Here is a 16783-nt window from a genome sequence, read left to right as displayed (position 1 = left end):
CCCCTCAGTCACATGCGGGGCTCGGTGTCACCTGCAGTCCTCAGTGTCACCTGGTGTCACCTCAGTGTCACCCGTAGGCCTTGGGGACTTGGTGTCACCCACAGGCAGGTGCTGCTGTCCTCAGTGTCACCTGTGAAAGGTCAGCACAGCCCTGTGTCACCTGCGTCCCCATGGCTCACAGTGTCACCCATGTCCCCATGTGTCACCTGCAGACGTGTCCTTGTGTCACGCGGTCACTATGGTCACTCTGTCACCCTCGGTGTCCTTGCTGTCCCCAGGGGTTCCTGTGCAGCTCTGGCTGTCCCCGCTGTCCCCATTGTCCCCATCCAGGTGACGTTTCTGCTGCAGGAGCTGCCGGTACCGGGCGGCCGCAGCCTCCATGGTGGCCTGGAGCTCGGCCACCTCCACGGCCAGCGTCACCCCTGGGGACAGGGGGACACGGGGGGGACCGAAGGGGTCACGGGGGCCATGACCTTTAGGCCCTCCCCAGTTTTGGGGACACCCCAGATTTGGGGTTTTCCCCCCATTCTTGGGTCCCTCTGAGTTTGGGGATTTTTGCTGGTTTTTGAGACCCCCCCAGTTCCTCCCAGTCCCCTCTCAGTCCCTCCCAGATTCCCCCCAGTTCCCCCCATTTCCTCCCAGTTCCTCCCAGTTCGCCCCCAGTTCCCCCCAGTCCTCACCCTTCTGGAAGCTTCCCTGGGCCTGCCGCAGACTGGGGGGCACCAGGACCCCAAACCAGCCCAGGGGGTCCGGGGGGGGCCGGCTGGGGGTCCCCCCTTTTTCAGGGGCTCCCCGACGCTGCCGCAGCCCTGGGGGAGAGAGAAAGGTCAGATACCCCCCCCCCAAAATAACTGAGGGACCCCCAAACACCCACAGGACCCCTCAGAACCCCCCCAGCACCCCAAATTCCTCCCCAGTTCCTCCCTTGCCTCCCCAACACCCATAGGTGACATCCCCAGACCCCCCAATCTGTCCCCAGCACCCACTGGGGACACCCACACCCACAGGACCCCCCCAAAGGACCCCAGACCCTCCTCACCATCACTTCCCCCCTGCTGGGGGTCGGGGTCCCCCCCTGTTCCAGGCACCTCCTCAAAGTGGGGGCGTCCCTCGGGGTCCTGCCTGAGGGTGACACAGTGGGGACAGTGTCACCACCGTGCCCTGGTGTCACTTGGCCACCACAGGGATGTCCCAGCACCCCCACAGTGGAGACATCAGTGTCACCTCCCCAAACTGGGGACACAAATCGGTGACACTCCCTGAGTGTCCCCAATGTTCTCATGTCCTCCCTGCCTCCCTGTCCCCTCCCTGAGTGTCCCCAATGTCCTCATGTCCCTCCCTGTGTCCCTGCCACCCCCCCACTGAGTATCCCCAGTGTCCCTGTCCCCCACCTGTGGCACACACGGACCCGGGGCACCATGGTGGCCCCGTATTGCAGGGATGAGACGCGGTGACATCCCAGGGAGTAACGGGCCTGAGCCAGGGACAGCCACCCCTGTGGGGACATTGGGGACAGTGAGGACACAGCACGGGGACAGCCACCCCTGTGGGGACATTGGGGACACAGCATGGGGACAGCCACCCCTACACAGACACAGGGGGACATTGAAGGGGACAGAGGGACAGCCAGCTCTGGGGACAGAGGAACATGGCGTTAGGGACAGTCACCTGTAGGGACACAGGGGACACTGTGGCGTATCCCTTTGTGTCCCCACACTGGGTGACACTTGCCCCCAACATGTCCCATGATGGTTGGTGTGTCACCAACCATGTCCCCAGCTGTGTCCCCATGGGGTTGGCACATCACTGTAGCAGGTGACACCCTCCAGGTGCGTCCCTGTGGTAGGTGGCACCTCCTCACACGTGTCCCCACGAGGGGTGGCGTGTCCCCGTTGTGTCCCTGCTGTGTCCCCACTGTCCCCATTGTGTCCCCTCACCTGCCGCAGGTGCTGCTCCAGCTGCTCCCGCCGCTGCTGCAGCAGCTCCAGCGCCTCCATCACCTCCAGCGCGGCCTCGTCCAGGGACAGCGACAGCGACCCTGAGGAGGGGGGGACACGGCTCAGAACCCCAAACAACACCGGGGGGACCCCACGGGCTCCCCCAAACCCACCAAAACCGCCCCTCCCGCCCAGGGACCGGCCCGGTGTCCCCACAGTGTCACCCGTGTCCCCTCAGTGTCCCCGCGGAACCTCCCAGACACCTCCGGGCCCTCAGAGACCTCATCAAAGCACTCCCGGAAACCCACTCAAAAAACTCTCAGGATCCCTGAGACCTCTAAAATCACCCCAAAACGCTCCCGGTCTCCTGGAGACCCCTAAAATCGCCCCGAGACCCCTCCCCGAGCATCCCCGGGACCCCCAGAGACCCCCGGAGCCCCCGGCCCTCCCTCACCGTCCATCGCCGCCCTCACCGCGGCCTCAGGCCCGGCCCCGTCTCGCCCAATCGCAGCCCGCCCTGGCACCTCTCGACCAATCAGCAAGCGCAGTAGCCCGGGGGGCGGGGCCTGCATGAGGGCTGGTGGAACGGCGAGATGACGCCGACCCGGCCGCCATCTTGAGTGAGGGCGCAGCGTTTCCTCCCCTTTCCCGCAGCACCGCGCGATTCCATTGGTCCGCCGGCGCTCGGCCAATGAGAGGCGGCGGTGCTGGGAGCTGCCGGCGTGTGAGGAGCGGTGCGGAGCGGAGCAATCGCGACCATGGTGAGGGGCCGGGGGTTGGGTCGGTGGTCCCGTGTCCCCTCCGTGTCCCCTCCGTGTCCCCTCCTGTCCCCCATCCCTCCATGGCGCCTCCGATCTCCCCTTCGTGTCCCACATCCCCTCATTTCCATACCCTCCACAGCGGGCCCTCCCCCCTGCCCAGCGTCCCCATATCCCCCCTCACGCGTCCCTCACTCTGTGTCCGCTGTCCCCCGATGTCCCCTGATGTCCCCGCTGTCCCCGCTGTCCCCCATACCTCGATGCCGCCCCCTCAGCTCCCCCCATCCCCTCATTCCTCCATATCCCCCACACGGGGCTCCCCCTCGCATCCCCCCGTGTGTCACCACCGGTGTCACCTGTGTGTGTCCCCGTGTGTGTCCCCGTGTCGCAGCTGCGTCGCCAGGCCCGGGAGCGCCGGGAGTACCTGCAGCGCCGGGCCAAAGAGCAGCAGCAGCAGCGGCAGCGGGAACGCAGGGAGAGCCTGAAGCGGGCGCTGGACGGTACCGGAGCACGGGGAAGGGGGAAAGAGGGGCTGGGAGGGGGAAAAAGGGAAGGGAGAGGGGTGAAAAGGGGCTGGGAGGAATTTGGGGAGGTTTGGGAGGAGTTAAGGGGTGTTAGAAAAGATTCGGGTGTGTGAAAAGAGGGTTGGGGGTGGCAAAGGGGATTTGGAGGAGCTGAGAAGAATTTTGGGGGGTAGAGAGGAGTTTAAGGGGGTTGGAGGATGTTTGGGGGTGTTCAGGAGGGGAAATGGGGGTGCTGCGGGCCCAGGGGTGTATTTGGGGTTGGGCTATTGCATTGGGGAGGGTTGGGGGTCCTGTCTGAGCCCCCCCCTTTCTCTCCTCTCCCCCCAGAGAATCGGCTGCTGCCCACGGAGCTGCGGCGCGAGGCGCTGGCCCTGCAGAAGGAGCTCGAGTTCGACTTCCAGGCACCAGGGGGTGAGAGGGACCCCCAAATTGGGGGGGAAGGAACCCCCAAAATGGGGCTGGAGCGACCACCAAATCAAGGGGGAGAGGGACTCCCAAATCGGGGGTGGAGAGTGGGGAGAGGGACCCCCAAACCTTCGGGGGAGAGAGACCCCGAATCAGGGCGGGAGGGACCCCCAAATTGGGGCGGAGGGTAGTAAAAGGGAACCCCAAATCTGGGGAAAAGGTGGGAAGAGGGACCCCCAAATTGGGGGGGATTGGAACTTCCAAACTCAGGGGTGGGGGACAGGCAAGACCCTTGAATGAGGTGGACCCCAAAATGGGGAGAGGGGAATCCAGGGACAGGAGAGAGGCAGCCTCCAAAAAAGACCTAAAAAAAAGAGATTTGCCTCATTTTTAGGAGTTTCCTCAAATTCTCTGTGGTTTTTAAATTTGCTAGATGACATTAAATTCACCTCAAAATGAGTGCGGGGTTACACCAACACTCACAGTTTGGGCTGCACCCCAAATTTGGGGCTTGTTTTCCCCACAATGAGCTGTGAAATCCCCAAAATGGGAATTAAACCCCCAAAATGAGAATTAAACCCCCAAAATCCCCCCAGAACCATCAGTGGATTGACCTCAATGACCCCGGGGTGGGTGTGGCTGCAGTGGGCGGGGCGGGGGGGGGGGCGTGGCCTGACAAAAGCCCCGCCCCCAGAGACAGGTGACAGCCAGGATGATGAGTACAGGTGGGCGGGGCTGGAGCCCCCCAAGGTGATGGTGACAACATCACGTGACCCCAGCGCCCGCCTGCGGCTCTTTGCCAAGGTGGGCGTGGCTCTGGGTGGGTGTGGCCTGGTATGGGTGTGGTCTGGGGTGGGTGTGGCTCTGGATGGGTGTGGCTGGGTGTGGTCTGATGTGGGTGTGGCTAAAGCTGGGTGTGGCTCCAAGGTGGGCGTGGAAGAGGTGATTTGGGGGACACAAGGGGGGATTTCGGGGACACAGGAAGGTGATTTGGGGGACACAGGGGAGGCAATTTGGGGGATACAAGGAGAGTGATTTGGGGACCACGTGGGTGGTTTTTTTGGGGGTCATGACAGAGGTGATTTGGGGGACATGAGGGAGATGATTTTGGTGACGTGGGGAAGGTGATTTGGGGGACACCAGGGGGTGATTTGGGGGACACAGTGGGGGTGATCTGGGGGACATGGGAGAGGTGATTTTGGGGACACAGGAGAGGTGATTGGGGGACATGGAGGGGGTGATTTAGGGGACACAGGGGAGGTGATTTGGGGGATATGGCAAGGTGATTTAGGGGAGACAAGGGGGAGGTGATTTGGGGGACACGAGGGGGTTTTTGGGGGACATGACAGGTGATTATGGGGACACAGAGGGGGTGATTTGGGGGGACACAAGGAAGGTGATTTGGGGGATTTATTGATGCTGCAGTGGCCCAAGCAGGGGCACGCTGTGTAAGGAGTGACACAAACAGGGCGTGGCAGGGCTGTCCCTGACCCCTCCCCGGTGTCCCCGTGTCCCTGTCCCCAGGAGCTGTGCCTGCTGCTGCCCGGGGCTCGCCGCATGAACCGGGGCCGTGCAGAGCTGGGCGCTCTGGTGGCGGCGTGCCGGGCCGCGGGCGTCACCGACCTGCTGGTGCTGCACGAGACCCGCGGGCGGCCCGGTCAGTGCCAAACAGGGGGCTGGGGGCACCCTTGGGGGTCTCTGATGGGAGGGGAGGGGCTGAGGGGCTGCCCTGGGAAGGCTGAGATAGAGCAGAGATAGGGAGAGTTAATTAATAAATTAGGGATTTATTTAAAGGATGTTCTCAGGGGATGCACCTTGGGCAGCACAAGAGGTCAGCCAGGGCTGCACCCAAGGTGAACCAAAATGGGCACAAAATGAACCCGAGGTGGACCCAAATGGTCACAAAATGAACCAAAAGTGGACCGAAATGGTCACAAAATGAACCCAAGATGGACCCAAATGGTCACAAAATGAACCCGAGATGGACCCAAATGGTCACAAAATGAACTCAAGGTAAACCCAAATGGTCACAAAATGAACCCAAGATAAACCAAAATGATCACCAAATGGCCAGCTGGTCACGGGATCTCTCACTTTTATAAGTTCTGCTCCATTTGCATATTGGAGTTAATTGTTCAATTATAGCTTTAGGTTATGAAGTTCCATCTTTCTTGTTTTTCTGTTTTCAATCCAAATTGTTTATGCTTTTAGGCCTGAGATTTGAATCATTTGTCCTTGCTCCCCAGCTAGAGAAGGAATTGTTTTGTGTCCTAGTCTGCGCAGAGAGCTCACCAACATTTAATGTGAAGTTCAGACTCACACACTAAAGCAGCACAAACTCTGAAAAATATAAAACCTAAAACCTGAGGGACAAAGGGAGTGGGTGGGGCTAATCCCAAGGGGGTGTGGCCTGTTTGTGGGTGTGGCCTGATGAAGCTCCACCCCCCCCCAGACGGGCTGACCGTGTCCCACCTGCCCCACGGCCCCACTGCCCACTTCACCCTGAGCGGGGCCGTGCTGCGCCAGGAGGTCGGGGGGCTCGGGGGGGCCCCGCTGGCCGCCCCCCACCTGCTGCTGCTGCGCCTGGATTCCACGCTGGGAAAAAGGGTACGGCCAGGGGGACACTGGGGACATGGGGGGACAGTGGGGGGACAGGAGGGGACACTGGGGACATAGGGGGGCAGTGGGTATATGGGGGAACACTGGGGACATAGGGGGGGACAATGGGGACATGGGGGGGCATTGGGGACATAGAGGAGGACAATGGGGACATGGGGGTACATTGGGGACATGGGGGGGGACAATGAGGATGTGGGGGGGACAGTGGGGGGACAGGAGGGGACACTGGGGACATAGGGGAGCAGTGGGTATATGGGGGGTCAGTGGGGACATGGGGAGGGGACATGGGGGTACTTTGGGGACATGGGGGGACACTGGGGACATAGGGGGGAACAATAGGGACATGGGGGGACAATGGGGACATGAGGGGACAACGGGGGGAAAGGGGGACACACAGCTGGGGGGATGTGAGGGTACATGGGGGAGGAAATGGGGACACTGGGGGGGAACACGGGAGGTCCCAGGGGTGGCGTGACCCCATCCCTGTCCCCATCCCTGTCCCCTCTAGGTCGGGACCATCCTGAAGCACCTGTTCCCCGTCCCCCGTCCCGACAGCCGCCGCGTGGTGACCTTCGCCAACGAGGATGACGTCATTTTAGTGCGGTGGGTGACACGTGGGGACACAGGGACACAGACAGACCCCACCCCTCCCCCAGACCCCTCTGACCCCCCCCCCCCTCCCCACAGGAACCATGTGTACCGGCGCCGGGGGCGGACGGTGGAGCTGGAGGAGGTGGGACCCCGATTCCAGCTGAGGCGTGAGTGTCTCCTGCTGTCCCCAACAGCCCTAAAAATGTCCCCATGTGTCCCTAAATGTCCCAACAACCCCCTCGTGTCTCCCCCAGCCTACCTGATCCGCCTGGGGACCCTGGAGCAGGGGGACGCGGCCGACGTGGAGTGGCGCTGGCACCCGTACACGGCCACGGCCCCCAAGCGCCGCCTGCTCAGCGCCACCTGAGCCCCCCAGGACCCCCCCAGGTGGGACCCACCTGCACATCTGAGACCACCTCGGCAGCTGAGACCCCTCTGGACTGGCCCAGGCACGGCTGGGTTTCTCACAATCGGTTTTTATTTGTGATAATAAATCGTTTTTGTCTATATTGGGTTCTGTAAGGATCAGCCGGGTTCTGCTGCAGCCCCTCCTCTGTGGGGGGGCCCAGGGATCCGGACCCCCCCTCACACCCGGGACCACTCGGCCGGGGGGTCCCGCGGGCCCTTGGGCTTCCCAATGCGGAAGTTAAACCCTGAGGGGAGGAGCAGGGGGTCAGTGATGGGGGGCTGGACATTGATGTCCCCCCTAAACCCCCCCCAGGAGCCCCCAAACCCTTCCCAGAGACCAAGACCCCCCTATGCTCACCCAGGCAGGGGCCACTGCCGGTGTCCACAGGGGGGGTCACAACCTCGTAGGCGCCATCCGAGGGTCTGGGGGAGCCTGGGGGGGGGACCAGGGTCAGAATTATCGATCCTGGAGCCCCCTGAGCCCCCCAAACCCCCCCGACCCCCCCCACTCACCTGCCGGGCTGGGGGAGGGGCGGCGCACGGGGCTGCCCGGCAGCGAGCACGTGCCCGAGGGGGCGGAGTCTCGTCCGAAGGGGGCGTGGTCTCTTCCCAAAGGGGAGGGTCCTCTCCCCGCGGCCCCGCCCCCTCGGCGGGGCTTGTTGACCACGGCGTAGGTGACATCCATGGCGGGGGGCGCGGGGGGCTCGGCCGGCACCGAAACGCTCCTGGAGAGAGGGCAGGGGAGGGAGGGGACACCTGTCCGGGTCACCTGTCCCCGCTGTTCCTGTCACCTGTCCCCTCTGCGAGCACTCACCTGAGCAGCGCGGGCCGCAGAGCCCGGCGGGCCACGGCGTCCTGGTACAGGGGGGGCTGGGGAGGCAGGGAGGGGTCACCTGCAGCCCCCCAAACGGGGGCGGCCGGAGCTCCCGCGTCCCCCCAAGCTCTCGGGGCTCCCCGAGCTCTTGGGGTCCCCCCTCGACCGTCCGGGTCCCTTCTTTCACTTCCCCTTTCCGCGGGCAGGAAGTGCCGCGGCCGCCCTCGGGCCCCCACCCCGCCCCGGATGCTGGCGGCCCCCCGAGCTCCCCCCAGAACCGGGGTCCCCCCTCACCTGAACCCCGCGGGCCAGGCTGAGGTGGCCGGGGGGCGGTGGAGGTGCCATGGGGGTCTCGGGGGGGGTCTCAGGTGTGTGGGGCACTGAGGGGACCTGGGGGGTTTTCAGTGCCCCCCGAGCCCCGCCCCTGGCTGGAGCCCCGCCCCTGGGCTGGACCCTAAACTGCCCTGGGAATTCCCTGTGGGGGTTTGGGGGGGCTCCTGGGGGACCCTATGGACGCTGCAGGGGCTGTTTTGGGGCTCTGTGGGGCTTCTTGGGGTCCCTACAGGCACTGCAGCGTCTGCAGGGGTTGTTTAGGGGCCGTTTAGGACTCTATTGTCCCTGCAGCGAGTCTGAGGGAGCTCTATAGACCCTCCAGAGCCTCTGTAGAGATTTTGGGTGTCCTTATGGACTCTGCAGTCCCTGCATGTGTTCCCTAAAGCTCTTCGGGGCTGCCTATAGAGTTTTTGGGGTGCCCTAGAGCTCTTTGTGGGTGCCTATAGAGTTTTTGGGATGTTCTAAAGCCGCCTCGGTGTGTCTGTGGCTCCGATGGGGCCTTGCCGAGGGGGTCACAGGGGTGCCCCACACATTGAGGGGTCCCCTATGGCCCTGGCGGGGCGGGGCCAGGCACCTATAGCCGCTATAGGGATCGCTCTGGCCCCGCCCCTCGTCATGAGGCTGAGTTCTGACCCCGCCCCTGTGTGACGTCACGGGGAGTCATGAGGGAAGGGAGTGGAGCAGGAGAACCCGCCAAAAGAGGCGTCACTCTTTAGGCCCCGCCCTGCGATCGCTGATTGGTCGACGCGCGGAGGCCGCGCCCCATTCCCCCGCGCCGCGCGGTGATTGGTGGATGCGGCGGCGCGGTGACGTCACGGGGCGCGCGGCGCGGCAGCCCCGGAAGCGGCGGTGGCGGCGGGAGCGGGAGCGCGGCCGGTGAGCGCGCGCGGGGCGGGGACAGCGCGGGGGCGGGGCCAGCGGGGGTGGGCACGGCTGGGGGCGGGGCCTGAGCGGGGGCGGGGCCTGAGTGGGGAGGGGGCGCCCCGGGGGCGATATCGCCGGAGGGCGGGGCTTTGTGAGGGGGCGGGGTTTCCCGGGGCTCCCGGGGCGGGGCTAAAGTTCTTGGGGGCGTGGGTAACGGTAATGTGGGCGTGGTTTCACTTTGGGGGCGTGGTCAGAGAGGCACGTGTGGGGTGTTCCGGAGTGAGCCTGTGTGGGGGCGTGGCTTGATGTCAGTGGGCGTGGCCTAGGCGAAGACCACCAGGGTTAGGACGTACTGCGTGGGCCTGGAGGTGTGGCCACAAGGTGTCTCTTTGGGGTGGGGTGTGGTCTGTGGAGCCACGCCCCCGGCGACCCCACCCCACCTCCCCCACAGGTGCCCAGGAGCCCTGACTCCACCCTTAGTGTGGACAGGGTGAGGCAGGGCGGGGCTGTTAAGGTGTGCAGGCACCGCCCCGGCGCCCCCTGCTGGTCACAGCTGAGGCAGAGATGGAGCCAGCCACGACAGTGGACACGGCGTCCCCGAGCTGTCACCACAGCGGGGACGATGAGGAGGAAGATGTGACAGCAGCGGCAGCCATGACATCATCCTTGTGTCACCATGAGGAGGAGGAGGACAAGGAGGTGGCAGCAGTGGTGACAGCCGCAGTGTCCCTGAGGTGCCACCCCAGTGAGGAGGAGGAGGAGGAGGTGGCAGTGGCCCTGACATCCCAAGGTGGGGATGAGGATGTGGTGGCAGCAGTGACAGAGGAAGCAGCCACAACGTCCCAGGGCTGTCATCCTGGTGAGGAGGAGGAGGTGACAACAGCAGGGACAGCAGCAGTGACATCCCCAGGCATTCAACCCAGTGAGGAGATGACCATTGCGGCAACGTCCCTAGCACATCCTCCTGTAGGGGATGAAGAGGAGGTGACAGCAGCGGTGACATCCCCAGTGTGTCACCATGAGGAGGAAGAGGAGGAGGTGACACCAGCAGTGACGTCCCCAGTGTGTAACCCTGGTGAGGAAGAGGAGGAGGTGACGGCGGCGGTGACGGCAGCAGCGGCCACATCGGCCCCGGGCGGGCGGCGTGGTGCGGACGAGGACGTGGCAGCCGCGGGCTGGCGGGCGCGCCGCAAACACGTGTTCGTGCTCAGCGAGGCGGGGAAGCCGATCTACTCCCGGCACGGCAACGAGGAGGCGCTGGCTGCCACCATGGGTGTCATGATGGCCCTCGTGTCCTTCATCCAGAGCGGCGGCAACGCCATCCGGGCCATCTGCTCCGGTACGGGGACAGCGGGGGGTGGACATGGAATCCCCAAATTCACACAAACCTGTGGGTAACCTCAAACCTGCCCAGCCCTGCTCACAGGTAGTCTGGAAACAGCCCCCACAGGTACAGCAATCCCTGCTCCAAACAGCCCCCTCCAAACACAACCTCTCAAAACCACCAAAAACCACCACCCCCAAAATCCACCCCCCAAAATCACCTCTCCAGGTACACCTGAATCTGCCAAATCAGCCTGCCCAGGTACAACCAGCCCCCCAAACCCCTTCCTGGCTCCTGCCACCCCCCCCAAAATACCTATGTTGCTACAGCCACTCTCCAAAAACAGCACACCCCAAAATGACACCTGTCCAGGTACATCTGGCTACCCCCAAACCCTCCATGTCCCCTGTACCCCGTGTGACCGCCGTGTCCCCTCTCTCTCCCCCGCAGAGGACCGCACGCTGGTGTTCGAGCAGCGGGGCCCGCTGCTGCTGGTGTCGGTGTCCCGCACACGGCAGTCGGCAGCGCAGCTGCGGCGGGAGCTGGCCTTCGTTCACGAGCAGATCCTGTCGCTGCTGACCCGCGGGGGCATCGCCCGCGTCTTCGCCCGACGCCGCGGCTTCGACCTGCGCCGGCTGCTGGCGGGCGCCGAGGCCGTGCTGGACCGGCTGCTCTGCGGGGCCGCGGCCGACGGGCGGCTGCTGCTGGGGGCCGCTCGCTGCCTGCCCCTGCCCGGGGGGCTGCGCCGCGCCGTGTCCGGGGCGCTGCGCCGCGCCGCCGCCGCCGCCCGCCCCGCGCCCGCCCTGGCCGTGCTGGCGGCCCGGGGCCGCCTGGTGACGGCGGCGCGGCAGCGGGCGCTGGCCGAGGGCGGGCGGCTCTGCGCCAGCGACCTGCACCTGCTGCTCAACCTGCTGGGCGGCGGCGCGGGCGCGGGGGCGGGCGAGGTGTGGACCCCCGTGTGCTTGCCACGTTTCAACCCCGATGGGTATTTCTATGCGTACGCGGCGCGGCTGGGCGAGGAGGAAGAGGAGGGTGTGACGCTGATCCTGCTGTCCACGGAGCGAGAGGGGTTCTACGCGGCGGCTGCGTGCCGGAGGCAGCTGGAGGACACGCTGCGGGCGCAGGGCTGGCTGGCCGAGCTGGCGGCGGCCGTGCGAGGGGGAGCGGGGTACGGCCCGTCCCGGCCCGGCGCCCCCGAGCTCCGGCACTTCCTCTACAAACCCTTGGAGGGGCCGGAGGAGATGCAGCAGCTGCCGCAGTTCACCAGGTGCGAGGATGGGGGGGACACCCAAAAATTGGGGGGGTGGGAGTGTCCCTGACCGTCACCTGACACTCGTGTCTCTCCTCCGTCGCTGGCTGCAGCCCCGAGCTGGAGGAGCCCAGCAAGGAGGAGGGAATGGAGGGGACATCCCAGAATTGGGGGGTGGGAGTGTTCCTGACCTTCACCTCATGCTCATGTGCCTCCTCCCTCACTGGCCGCAGCCCCGAGCTGGAGGAGCCCTACACCAGCGAGGAGGAGCAGCACCGGCTCTTCGACCTGTACCACTACCTGCACAGCCGGGTGCACAGCCCGCACCGGCCCCTGCGCCTGCTCTACCACGTGGCTGAGAAGGAAACGCTGCTGGCCTGGGTGAGCCGCGGGGAAGGAGCCCTCAGCAGGGCCCAGAGGCAGCAGCACCTGTTTGTGCTGTCCTGAGAAGGTTCCAGAGTTAGAGGGGAGGCTCAGTGTCAGTGCTGTCAGTAGAACACACAGTTAATGGGATGTGGTGTCATCAGTAGGTCCCACAATTAATGGGGTGTGGTACCATCAGTAGGTCCCACCGTTTACAGGATTTTCACTGGCAATGGCATCAGTAGATCCCACAGTTAATGGGATGCTCACTGGCAGTGCCATCAGTAGATCCCACAGTTAAGGGGATTTTCACTGGCAGTGCCATCAGTAGATCCCAAAATTAACAGGATTTTCACCATCAATACTATCAGGAGATCCCACAGTTAACAGGCCTGGGTTCCCACAGGTGACCAGCAAGTTCGAGCTGTACAGCTGCTTCAGCCCGCTGGTGACGAAGGCGGGCGCCATTGCCGTGCTGACCAAGCTGCTGCGCTGGCTCAAGAAGGAGGAGGACTGGCTGTTCATCCGCTACCCGGCACCGTTCTGCGCCGCGCCCGCGCGCCCCGAGGGGCCTGAGCCCGAGGGCTGACAATAAACACTGAGACCCCGGGGAGAGTCCTGACTCCGGGGGGACTGGGGGGCCAGGGGACACGGCCTGAGGGGTGAGGGGATGGCTTGGACATGGCCTGAGGGGTGAGGTGACAGAGGGGCATACTGAGGGGAAGGGGGCACACAGCCTGAGGGGTGAGGGGAGGAGGGGACACGGCCTGAGGGGTGAGGGGATGACAGGGACATCCTGAGGGGTGAGGGGATGAGGGAACACAGCCTGAGGGGTGAGGGGACAGGGGATATCCTGAGGGGTGAGAGGGGGGGGGGCATCCTGAGGGGTGAAGGGACAGGGAGACACGGCCTGAGAGGTGAGGGGATGGCAGGGACATCCTGAGGGGTGAGGGGACAAGGCCTGAGGGGTGAGGGGACAGGGGGACATCCTGAGGGGTCAGGGGACACAGCCTGAGGGGTGAGGGTATGGTCTGAGGGGTGAGGGGATGGCGTGGATGCGGCCTAAGGGGTGAGGGGACAGGGGGGCATCCTGAGGGGAAGGGGGGACACAGCCTGAGGGGTGAGGGGATGAGAAGACATGGCCTAAGGGGTGAGGGGATGGCAGGGACATCCTGAGAGGTGAGGGGATGGGGAAACACGGCCTGAGTGGTGAAGGGACATCCTGAGCTGCGAGGAGACAGGGGGACACGGCCTGAGGGGTGAGAGGACAGGGGACAGCCTGAGGGGTGAGGGGATGAAGGGACAGGGCCTGAGGGGTGAGGGGACGAAGGAAGGGGGAAGAGAAGAGAAGAACAGCAACAGAGAAGGGGGAAAAGGGAACCGAAAATTAGAGGAATGAGGGAGAGAAACTGGGGAGAAAACCTGAAAGAAAAGGTGGGTAAGAGCAGATAGAAAAGAGGGAAACTGAGGCAGGAAAGAGAGGTGTGAGGGGAAGAAATCAGTGGGAAAACATGTGAGGAAATGTGGGAAAATAGAAGGGAAATGGTATGAAAATGAGGGGGGAAAGGCAGGAAAACATGAGGAGGAAGGGTGGGAAAAATTAGGGAAAACAGCATAAGAATGTGAGTGGGAAAGGGCAGGGAAATGTGAGGGGGAAAAGAGAGGGAAAACATGAGAGGAAAAAGGGTGGGAAAACATGAGGGGAAGAAGGGGGGAAAACGTGAGGGGGAAAAGGGCGGGAAAACATGAGGGGAAGAAGAGGGGAAACATGAGGGGAAAAAGGGTGAGAAAACGTGAGGGGAAAAAGGCAGGAAAATGTGAGGGGGAAAAGGGCCGGAAAACGTGAGGGGGAAAAGGGTGGGAAAATGTCAGGGGAAAAAGGGCAGGAAAACATGAGGGAAAAGAGCGAGAAAACATGAGGGGGAAAAGGGCGGGAAAACGTGAGGGGGAAAAGGCAGGAAAATGTGAGGGGAAAAGGGCGGGAAAACGTGAGGGGAAAAAGGGGGGAAAACCTGAGGGGAAAAGAGCAGAAAAACCTGCAAATGGGAGGGAGAGGAGCTGAGAAAACTGCAGAAAGAAGGTGAGGGGAAATGGAGGATGAAAAGGAACAAAGTGTAAGGACACAAGACAGGAAAGTATGAAAAGGGGACTGGAAAGGGGGTGTTGGTGACAGAAAAAGGGGCAAGAGGGGAAAGGACTGGAGAGAGAAATGAGGGACAGAAATGGAAGGGACAGAGGCGGCAGGAACTGGAGGAAGGAGATGACAGGAATGGGAGAGACCCTGGAGTAAAGAGGGTTAGTAAAGAGTAAAGAGGAGGGAGGAAATGGTGAAACGTGACAGAAAAGGTGGGGCTGAGGGTGGAATATGGGGAATGAAGAGGACGACAAGGTGACAGGAGGGCACAGGCCAGTGCCCACCATCATTGTCCCCCATGGGCCCCTGTGTCCCCACCGTGTCTCTCCAGGCTGCAGTGATGGACCCAGACCCATGCAGTAAGGGGCTCTACGGCCAAGACCCCCCAAGACCACCGTGTGTCCCAGTGTCCCCCCGCCCCAGGGACAAGGCAGTCTCAGGTGTCCCCAAGAGAGGCAGTGTCCCTGTGTTCTGCCCAGTTCCCCCCTCAGGTCCCCCTGGGGGGCCCCCACAGCTGGAGGTGCTGCTGAGGCAGGTGCACAGCCTGAAGGGTGAGTGTGAGGACCCCTGTTCCCCCATGTTCTCATGTCCGACATGTCCTCCTGTGCTCCCTCATGTGCCTGCCATGCCCCCCTGTGTCCCTCTGTTCGTCCCACTGTGTCCCACAGTCCGTGAGGCCACAACAGAGGAGCTGGTGAGGGCACAAGACCGCAGTGAGGAGTTGCGCCAGGAGCTGGAGCAGCGTGAGTGACCTGGGGGGACACTGAGAGGGCTGGGGGATCCCTGAGGGGTCTGGAGGGGGTCCTCAAGGGCTTTGGGGGGGGCGGGGGGACACAAAGGGGGCTGGGGACATGCAGAGAGGGGTCTGTGGGGTCATTGGGTGGTGTGTAGGGACCCTGAGAGGTTTGTGGGGACAGAGGGCTCTGAGCTCATTTCCTCCTCCCCACAGTGGAGCAGCAAAAGGAGGCACTGGAGAGGACCTGGCAGCAGGTGCAGGGTGAGCCTGGGGGGTCCTGGGGCCTTTGGGGCCACCCAAAAACCTCCGCTGATGCCCCCTGAACCTCTGACCCCCTTGACCCCCATGATTCCCTGACCCTTGTGGCCCCTCCTGACTCCCCCACAGGCGGTGGGACCCCCTCACAGAGGGACCCCCCTGCCACCCCCCCAGAGTCACTGCAGAGAGCGCAGCTGCAAGGGAAGGAGGTGGATGCCAAAGGTCAGAGGTGAGTAGGGACACCTGTGACCCTCCCCAACCTCACCTGTGCCCACATGACCTCTGACCCCCTCCAAACACACCTGGTGCCCCCTGACCCCCCACAGGCACTGTGGGCTCTGCCTGGAGCAGCAGCAGGACCTGGAAGGGACAAAGCAGCAGTGGGAGCAGCTGAAAAACCTGTGCCGGGAACAGAGGTGGGGCTGGGGGACACAGGTGGGGCTGGGGGTGGCACCAGGTCACCCACACAGGTCATGTGACCACTGTGACACCCCCCCCCCCCCTCCCCGTGTTCCCTCACTCTCAGGTGGCACTACTGCCAGCAGCTCGAGGCCATCACGGAGGAGCTCAAGCACCTGTGTATCACACATGTGAGTGAGCCCCAGGCTGGGGTCCCTGACACACCTGGGGGTCCCACACACACCTGGGTGCCCTGGCACACCCCAGGATCACACCCTTCCCCCTGTCCCCCCACAGGCTCCAGCCCACCTGAAGGCTGAACTGGTGAAGCTGGAGAAGATGAAGGAGAAGTGGCTGAGCTTGGGTGAGCCCCTGACACCTGAGTGGTCCCCCAGGACCCTCCTCAAGCACCTGAGTGTCCCTCCTGACACCTGAATGGCCCCTGTGACACCTCTGGGCACCTGAGGGACAGCCTTGGACACCTCAGTGCCAACACCTGAGTGACCTCCTGAGCTCCTGACTGACCCTTGGGCCACCTGACCCCCTCCACAAGCCCCTGAGTGACCCCCCCGGACCCCTGAGCCCCCCCAAACCCAGGTGTGTCCCCTTGAGCTGACCAGAGTCCCCCCCTTGCCCAGAGCGCCATTTGATGGACACCGAGGAGCAGCTGGGCCCAGAGGGAGCTGTGCTCTGGTGAGTGCCCAGTTCTGGCCCCGCCCCCTCAAAGGTGACCCCACCCACTCAGGCCTGTCCCCACCCCCTAACTCCCATTCTTGCAGGCGATTGGTGCAGCAGGAGCAGGAGTGGGCGGAGCGACAGCTGGAGGTGGAGCTGGGCCGGCAGCAGCTGAGCCTGCAACGCCGTGACAGGTGTGTGACACCTTAGGGACAGGGGTGTGACACCTGGGACAGGTGTGGCCCTGTCACCTGGGCCTTTAGAGGCCCTGCCCACCTCTGGCCCCACCCCTTCTCTGGCCCCGCCCCCAGGTTGGCAGAGGAGTTGCAGCAGCTGCAGCACTCCCAGGAGGCTCGCCCAGAGTGACAGGCAACGAGATGGACACACCCCAT

The 16783-nt window shown here is 63.6% G+C and overlaps 5 protein-coding genes across 6 annotated transcripts; 3 read left to right on the top strand and 2 right to left on the bottom strand.

Moving 5' to 3' along the window:
* Positions 1-205: 205 nt before the first annotated feature.
* On the bottom strand, positions 206-2552 carry CCDC115 (coiled-coil domain containing 115). The gene is given in 7 exon segments (XM_054294598.1): positions 206-422; positions 681-809; positions 1040-1122; positions 1392-1495; positions 1938-2038; positions 2392-2485; positions 2487-2552. Coding segments are annotated over 7 exon segments (774 nt in total). The 3' UTR covers positions 206-225.
* Positions 2553-2641: 89 nt separating this feature from the next.
* On the top strand, positions 2642-7341 carry IMP4 (IMP U3 small nucleolar ribonucleoprotein 4). Of its 2 annotated transcripts, none has more exons than XM_054294587.1 (9): positions 2642-2698; positions 3087-3195; positions 3547-3630; positions 4325-4428; positions 5149-5281; positions 6077-6231; positions 6752-6846; positions 6931-7001; positions 7089-7341. In XM_054294587.1, exons 1-9 carry the CDS (start codon positions 2696-2698, stop codon positions 7199-7201), a joined length of 867 nt encoding a protein of 288 aa, XP_054150562.1. In that variant the 5' UTR covers positions 2642-2695; the 3' UTR covers positions 7202-7341. The 2 variants fall into 2 exon arrangements, with proteins under 2 accessions (XP_054150562.1, XP_054150560.1); XM_054294585.1 differs by having other exon boundaries at positions 4319-4428.
* A 70-nt stretch (positions 7342-7411) lies between these two features.
* On the bottom strand, positions 7412-8438 carry LOC128949675 (tyrosine-protein phosphatase non-receptor type 18-like). The gene is made up of 5 exons (XM_054294588.1): positions 8351-8438; positions 8057-8112; positions 7756-7967; positions 7601-7675; positions 7412-7487 (listed from the first exon to the last, which is right to left on the bottom strand). Exons 1-5 carry the CDS (start codon positions 8399-8401, stop codon positions 7420-7422), a joined length of 462 nt encoding a protein of 153 aa, XP_054150563.1. The 5' UTR covers positions 8402-8438; the 3' UTR covers positions 7412-7419.
* Positions 8439-9213: 775 nt separating this feature from the next.
* MON1B (MON1 homolog B, secretory trafficking associated) lies at positions 9214-12792 on the top strand. The gene is made up of 5 exons (XM_054294591.1): positions 9214-9265; positions 9705-10592; positions 11028-11844; positions 12060-12207; positions 12596-12792. The coding sequence occupies exons 2-5, from the start codon at positions 9818-9820 to the stop codon at positions 12776-12778; spliced, it is 1923 nt and encodes a 640-aa protein (XP_054150566.1). The 5' UTR covers positions 9214-9265; positions 9705-9817; the 3' UTR covers positions 12779-12792.
* Positions 12793-15174: 2382 nt separating this feature from the next.
* LOC128949683 (synaptonemal complex central element protein 1-like) lies at positions 15175-16779 on the top strand. The gene is made up of 9 exons (XM_054294595.1): positions 15175-15226; positions 15273-15320; positions 15447-15546; positions 15644-15733; positions 15844-15907; positions 16014-16080; positions 16355-16409; positions 16496-16585; positions 16703-16779. The coding sequence occupies exons 1-9, from the start codon at positions 15175-15177 to the stop codon at positions 16755-16757; spliced, it is 621 nt and encodes a 206-aa protein (XP_054150570.1). The 3' UTR covers positions 16758-16779.
* The last annotated feature ends 4 nt before the right edge of the window (positions 16780-16783 follow it).

Source organism: Melozone crissalis, unplaced genomic scaffold (assembly GCF_028551555.1).
Source record: "Melozone crissalis strain CALT ecotype California unplaced genomic scaffold, PUWL_Pcris_2 ptg000266l_1, whole genome shotgun sequence".
Lineage (NCBI taxonomy): Eukaryota > Metazoa > Chordata > Aves > Passeriformes > Passerellidae > Melozone > Melozone crissalis.
Note: the sequence above shows the minus strand (reverse complement) of the source record. Positions and strands in the feature narration are given on the sequence as shown.